General features: G+C 43.8%; 1 protein-coding gene across 1 annotated transcript in view; it reads right to left on the reverse strand.

Moving 5' to 3' along the window:
* The window catches only part of LOC310865260 (protocadherin-15-like), a gene marked incomplete at both ends in the record, with an annotated part of 422,228 nt that overhangs the window by 194,081 nt on the left and 220,635 nt on the right, over positions 1 to 7,512 (reverse strand). The window contains 2 exons of the mRNA XM_083774285.1: positions 3,842 to 3,970; positions 4,371 to 4,404. Coding sequence (XP_083630411.1) covers positions 3,842 to 3,970; positions 4,371 to 4,404 — 163 coding nt within the window. The remainder of the gene's footprint in view (positions 1 to 3,841; positions 3,971 to 4,370; positions 4,405 to 7,512) is intronic.

The following is a 7,512-nucleotide window of genomic DNA, read 5'->3' on the forward strand; positions in this document are numbered from 1 at the left end:
AAAATGTCAGTCGCTCTTCGATTTTTCAAAAATAGCAGACCTACAAGCTCGTATCGCGCCACTCGGTTGCGCGCTATGAGCTTGTAGATCTGCTATTTTTCAATAGCTAAAGCATAACATGATGCCGACACCAAAATGGGTGCCCGGTCAGAATGAGTTAAGAGGCAATGCAGTATAAAATAACTTAATACAGCTTAATATAGCTTGTAGATTTGCTATTTTTTTAATAGACCAAGAATGAAATAGAATCAAGCAATATTTCATACGTAATTAATGCTTTTATTTAATCTAAAAACCAGATTACTGGAATTATCTATATATGCTGGTATCGACCAGGCATTCACTACATCACCTGCAGCTAGTTTCGAATGCAGCTGCATGTCTCCTCACCGGTACCATTATCACCCCCCGGTCCTGGACTTGCTCCATTGCCTTCCTGTTGTGTTTTAGAATTTATTTTTAAACTTGTATTATTTGTTTTGTGGGCTGGCGCCCCACCCATCTTGCCTCGTACATCGCCACACTAACTAGGGTTAGGGTCATCTCTGAGATTGGCTGACCAGCTGCTGCTGTTCGTTCCGTGATCTACAGTATAGGCAAAGATCTAACAGGGTTGATGATGGGTTCGAGCCTTTGCTGTGGCTGGCCCCAGGCTCTGGAATAGCCTGAACCCTCCATTACTACCTAGCTGACCATGGCCGTTGTTCTTATAGGTTGTCCTCAGACGAGCCCTCCGTCGTTGCGTTCCGTCATCCCGGTTCTCCATATCTTAGTTTGTTGGTGCTTTGGCTCCTAGCCGTTGCTGTAACCTCGTTTTTGGCCTATGCCTGTACATGTAAATGATTCTGCAAATGCTTTCCATTGTGCCTTTTCTTTTCTTCTGCACAGCACTTTACGTAGTTCAACCCACGGTTGTTGCTTGTGCTTCACAAATAAAGCTTAAAGGTCTGACTTTCGAGTGGCGACAACATTGGATTGAAAAAAGTGTAAATGAGAGATTTGAAATTACATTCTGATAAAAATGACTATGAGTTTTGTGACTTTATAATGATCTTTTTTTTTATACAACTACTGTATGTTGTTTACACAACTTGAAAATGAAATTCTTGTTTACGAAAATAAATGTCATATTGAAGTTGCTCAGTTCTTTTCGTGCTGCCTGCAGGGCATGTTGTGAAATAAATGCCCAGGCTGTGGTTGTAAATATAATAATAATCGACAGTATAGTTTAATACTAGTCTTTGATATACCGGACCACATATCACTCAAGAAAAGTAAGCGTTCACTTCCAAAGGACTCTCAATTTAATGCTAATTTTCATTCCAAGAATGCATTTCTCAAGGACACAAACAAAAAAACAAAACAAGCCAATATTTTCCCCAGACACAGCTGAAGAGCATCCAAGCGCAAAAGGGAGAATTTCCCCTTTTCTGCCCTTCACTCCATCCAGGAAATAAATTGGTCCCATTAACAATGGATGGATTGCATTGATTATTGTTCCGGTGGGTAATTAACCATTCTGCAGTAGCATTTTCTCGTAATATGCATGTACTGTATACTGTAGGCCTAGATGTTGCTTAGAATAAGCAATTCAAGGATAGGCCGGAGTAACAGCAACAGCATTAACATTCACTTGGATCCAGCTTGGAGATGCTAGCTACATTATTATTGAAAAATAAATGAAAGAAAAGATGAAAAATAAAACAAAAATTAAACCCAAAAGGGCCTCAAGAGGTTGTGCTGCTCCTACAACAAAGAAATACCAAAGTTGATTGAACTTTGAGTAACAGCGCAATCCTTATAGGAGCCCTTAAAGTGAAAGATTTGGCTCAAGGGTGGCGTTATAGAGGAATATGATGGTGTCAATAAAATCAAGTATGGTTCATCCTCCATCTATCTATGCCCTTGACCCAGAGGATGCGAACAAAACACATGCTGTGCACATCCACTTGCTCCCTAGAGTCTAGGGAGCATGACGGTGCAAAAGAAACGTCAGAAAAGGAAACCCTTTTAACAGGGAAAAGTAAAATGTTGAGAGAAACCTAGAAAAAGTGGTTAAGAAAGAAAAGAAAAAAACGCTCCGGTTCGGTCTCTATCCTTTAAGACACCCGAGTTCTCCTCCCATCCACTTGCATTGAGTTGCTCAAAAGCGCATGAGGCGGATTCACTCCTCCTTCCTGGTAGGAACAGAGTGCATTCTGGGACGGATTGCAATGGTGAGTGGCCCCAAACACATGAACGCGCTGCCGTTGAACGCGCACGAGCGTCGTCCGTCGTGAACGTGTACAATGATAGTCAACGGACAGCGCGTTCATGTGTTTGGGGCCAGGCTGCAATACCTTCATTCGGCCACTATGTCCATTTCGCCTCAAGATTTCCTCTGGGGGGGCTTCTCTATAAATATATATACTCTAAGTGTCTCGCCCACCAATATTGCTCAAAGCACAGTGGCACGTTGGACTGAGAAAGATTATGTTTGTCGTGTGACATCATACAGCCAGCGTGGATGTTGCAGAGGTGCAGAGGAGCTCCCACCTCCAGTGGAAGAATGTATAATGTGATATAATGGCTGCTCTGGTGTTAAGGACCACCACAATTGTATACGTATTTGCCTGCTGTCAAGGCGTGACAAGGCACTGAGTGTCTATGCTGTGCTGCACATTCATGTCTGCCATTTTGATCTTTTGATAAAAACCAGAAAGAGATGCCTGCCGTGAGTGATTTTTGCTCGCGCCTACTTGCCTAGGTCTGGATACACTGAGAGTTTGCAAATTTGTGTTTTCAGCTAGGGGGGAAAAAACACTTTGGTGGACACTGATTGTTTCATAATGTGACAGCTGGAAAAGTGTCCAGAATGGGTATATTAGACTCATGACCTGAATAGTTGTCCCAGTCCCGCTATGGATGCAACACACTTTCTATAGACCTTTTCCCATCTAGGAAACAATAATTCTGATGACTGCTTGTGTCGTCAACGAACACTATACAACAATAATAAAAGGCAAACGTCTACCTCCGTTGAGCTTACACAAAGGCAGTCAGAACCAAAGCATGTCCCATGTATCTCCCGTTGAGCTGGCACATGTATGCATGCTCACACGGGATGTCTGGCTGAATCCTTCTGTGATTAATCCACTGTCAAACAGCAAGAGCAATTCATCTACGACAGTAATTAGAAAAGTATTGCTGCCCGGCAGAGCTGAACCAGGACCAGTCAACAGGGATGGCTGCATGCTGCTGATGCTTGGGGCAAATCTGCCCCAATGTAGTTTAGTTCATTGATGTATTAAATGTGAACTAACAATAAAGAGAAAACAGGTTATCGTGCGTGAAAAGGAAGAAGCCGAAAGGCTTATTTTGGAATAATTTCCTTAATGTAAACCAATGCAGACCAATTGCGCTGGAACCCTTGCTGCCTGGTGATTAGAACTGGGCAACCTTAGCTTTATAACGGAAATATTGTTAATCCGTTGTGGATACAAGCAGCCAAAATTTGATTTCTCAGACGGGTGACCTCTCCCTTAGAGACAGGGTGAGAAGTTCAGTCATATGTGAGAGACTCGGAGTAGAAATATCCATGTAAGCTGCAGAACAAGCCTGAAGGTTTTACTAATGTATTTACTACGGTATTATCTGATGTTCAACATTTCTATTGAACCAGTGTAAAGTTTTTACAGGGGGGGGGGAGGTCTGAAGTCCGTCTGTGTGTATATTAGGTGGCCTTACTGCCATCATGCGAGTGTTAATAACAAAAGCATATTCATTGACCATATCGTCACCATCGCTAGTACGGGCACAGTATTGCCCCGAACAACCTGTTAAAATAAATGAGGTTACTCACCGTGACTCGACCCACGAACACACCTGCCTCCTCCTCCACAACCGTCAGATTGGTGGGTCGCGTGGGGTCAAAGGTGGGATCGTTATCGTTCACGTCAGTGACCACCATGAGCACCGTGGTGGTCGAAGTCTGGGAAAAAACACAAACGCATATTTAAACGTCAGTGACCACCATGAGCACTGTGGTGGTCGAAGTCTGGAAAAAACACAAACGCATATTTAAACGTCAGTGACCACCATGAGCACTGTGGTGGTCGAAGTCTGGAAAAAACACAAACGCATATTTAAACGTCAGTGACCACCATGAGCACTGTGGTGGTCGAAGGCCTCTTTTAGACGGCGACCTGCATCTCCATATAACACGTCAAAGTCCCGTTGCGTTCTCATTTTTTTGGACCATTTACATGAGAACGCACACTTGAATGAACACGCTACAAAGTGCATGCATATATATGCCAGGTCGCTAGGTGGCGCGTGTCCTTGTGGGGTCCGTGTGACGCAGAGCTTATATAAACAAACCATAGACATACGTCACGCATGCGTAGAACTACTTCCGTTCTTCTTCTACACAGAAAGTAAACAAACGTCGCGTCCTCATCACACCTCCAGCAAACCGGACTATCCAACATGGTTGTTGTTGTTCGTTTCCCCTAGCAACTGACGCATGCCTATGACACCATGTAAAAACGTAGGACACGGGGCGAGCCGACCAGAGCTGACGTAAGCCATGATGTCACAAGTTTTGCGGATCCACCGTTTTGCCTGTTTATATGGAGACAATAGGAAACGGCGATCTCTGGGAGGTGGTTTCACTTCGTTGCGTTTTCACCTCCTGTGAACACGGTTCTCGTCTAAATGACAGCAGCAAACGATACTTTATTTTGCCGTTTTTTATGAACACCATCCTCGTGTAAATAGCACCTAAGCCTAGAAAAAAACACATTATCATAAGAAACCTTTATTTTTTTTAGATCAGTGGTCAAACTATCGGGCCACTGGAACAGTGGAGGGAACATATAAGTATATAACCTAACTTTTTCCATGTCAAGGACGCCCAAAGGGGGGGAAATAGAGGGGAAAATAAAATAAAACGCTGCCGGTTTTAATGGGTCAAAAGTAACAGTTTTGGGCACGCTAGGTTTCTGCCAGACAGTGAGGAAATGTGTTTAATGTTTTCATGTCAAGACAGCTGTTGAAGTGGGCATACGCTGCACCAGTTCTTCTGACCTTTGCCCTGCTCGTTGCCCTTATTACGCATAATTGTTTTATGCATGTTGGGTAAGGCTGCGAGCAATTAATTGCACACGTCGTTACCAAGTGCCCCCGGAGCTTTCGAGGCTGCTCATCTCATTTTACCACCTTGCTTCGACCACCTTGACAAGAGGAGGAAATCCTGTGAAATGATGGATTTTATTTGGACCAAACTATTCCCCGAGTTTCAGACGTTGGACGCGGTGATTAATCGCTTGCGTGCGAGGCCAAGAATCATCGCTACAGAAGAAGCCAAGGGTGCGCTCTAATGAACGGCACATTCTTTTTCACCCCTCTCGTTATTTGGCAAGATCAAAATATCTCTTGGAGGATGCTTGCATGTTTAAACACATTCACTGCCAGGTGTTCATTAATTATTCCACCACTGCCAGTGTTTTTCAGTGAAACGCTTATTTCGAAGGCCCACTAGGACCCGAGACGAGAACCGAATGTAAAAAAACAAACAAAGAGTATATTAAATAAATTCATTACCAGCTGCATTATTGTTTCCATCAGGCCAAAGGATGGCCAAATCAGAATCGTGGGAAGCAGTAGAAGGCTATGGACCAGAGCTAGTGTATACTATACAATGAGGACACGTCTGTCTGGGATTGACCAATCGATCTGAACGTGTACACATTAATTGACCCGTGGCATTATGAAGGGAGCGAGGGAGCCAATTCTTCACTTTCCCCCAAATCTATCCATTAGCATTTTTATATACTCACACTCAAATAAAGAGAGACTGCCTGTTGTGGGTGGAAATGCCCTCGGCCGTATGGGGGGGTTTGACCAATAAACCTTACGTTGCACTCGGGCATGGAACACGCACTGGCAGATGCAGGGCGTGGCATGTATATTAGTATTCTGCGATAATACTCAATTAAAATCCAATTAAGCCTACTGTGTCGTGGGAGGAGACCAGCGGATTAGTTGAAGAAGATAGTTGAAGAAGTGATTTTACACAGCGAGCAGGGCTCAGAGTTCACTCTTTTTCTAGTAACCACCAACTACCTAATATTTTAGAGCAACTTTACAGATAAACAAGTCCATTATAATGATTATAATGATCAGGCCTTGGCAATATATTATATATATACAGAGTTATTCAGAGTTAAATTAACACTGATGATAGTGTACTCCCAGAGAATGCTATCAAATGGGGGTCTGTAGCCTAATGCATGAGAAGTAAAAAAATATTATAAGCCTTGAACAGTCATTGGTTTAAGAAAGCAGGGCTGTCTGTACTTTGTACCTTTTGCATAATCATATCGGTGCAAAATCTTTGCACAATCCTCACAGAAAAGGCGTGTTTTTATTCCAGTTTAAAAAAAAATCACTATATCGGTTGCATATCGGTTATCGGTGATTGTTACCCTCTATCATCGTATCGGTTATCGGATCGGTCACAACGTTCCATATCGGTCGGTCTCTCAGCCTAAGTGTTCAAGAGTCTGATGGAGGTGGGCACAAAGCTAGCTGAGCCCCTTTTAGTGAGTTTAGTGAGACTGATAGAGGGGAAAGGAACTGGTCGGAATACCGTGTTCCTTCCACGCGATACGTCCTCCCAGGGAGACTCCCCCCCTGTCGGTTGATAAGAAGCGGCCCGCTCACTCCTCATGCATTGAAGGAAGCATGAGCTCAGTCCGGGGCTCTCCTCAGGTTGGCAGAGGGAGTTAGTGCCCAGGATTACATCTTAGGCAATTGGCATCGGGTGAAAAAACGGGTTACAAAATTGTGGGTTAACCCATTCTGACCTGAGATCAGATTCACACGAGGTTTCCACTGGACACACACTGGTCCGATGAACCCATTCTGACCTGAAATCAGATTCTAAAAATGTCAATCGTTCTTCGATTTTTCAAAAAATAGCAGACCTACAAGCTCGTATCGCGCCACTCGGTGGCGCGATATGAGCTTGTAGATCTGCTATTTTTAAATAGCTAAAGCATGACATGATGCTGACACCAAAATGGGTGCCCGGTCAGAATGGGTTAAAAAAAAAAGGTAAATGGCACGAATGGCAGGAATTTCCTGTGGTGAAATCTCAACAAGCAAAGTAGAATCAATATGGCATTTATGAATCTGCGGGCGTTTTTGAAAATGGGTTGCAAATTAGATTTCTTGGAAAACCTTTTTGTTATTGCAAATGTCCAGAGGACACATCGGCAGGATAAATACCTCCCGTACAACAACGCTCGCTGGCTCGTTTAAAAGCCGTCCGCGGCTGATGAGGCATTTCAGAGCAGAGCGGCGGGGGGAAATGACCTAGTTAATGTCACCTTCAATCCTACACCCCCCCACTCCCCCCTCGTTTTCTCGGGAGGATTGCCTCTCTGTTCCATCTCCTACGAAGATACGTAATCAGCTCATTCACGGATGGACTGACACAGCCAGCAACCGGTGTCCGTATGCTTGATC

This window comes from Protomyctophum parallelum (assembly GCF_964188405.1).
Source record: "Protomyctophum parallelum genome assembly, chromosome: 10".
NCBI lineage: Eukaryota > Metazoa > Chordata > Actinopteri > Myctophiformes > Myctophidae > Protomyctophum > Protomyctophum parallelum.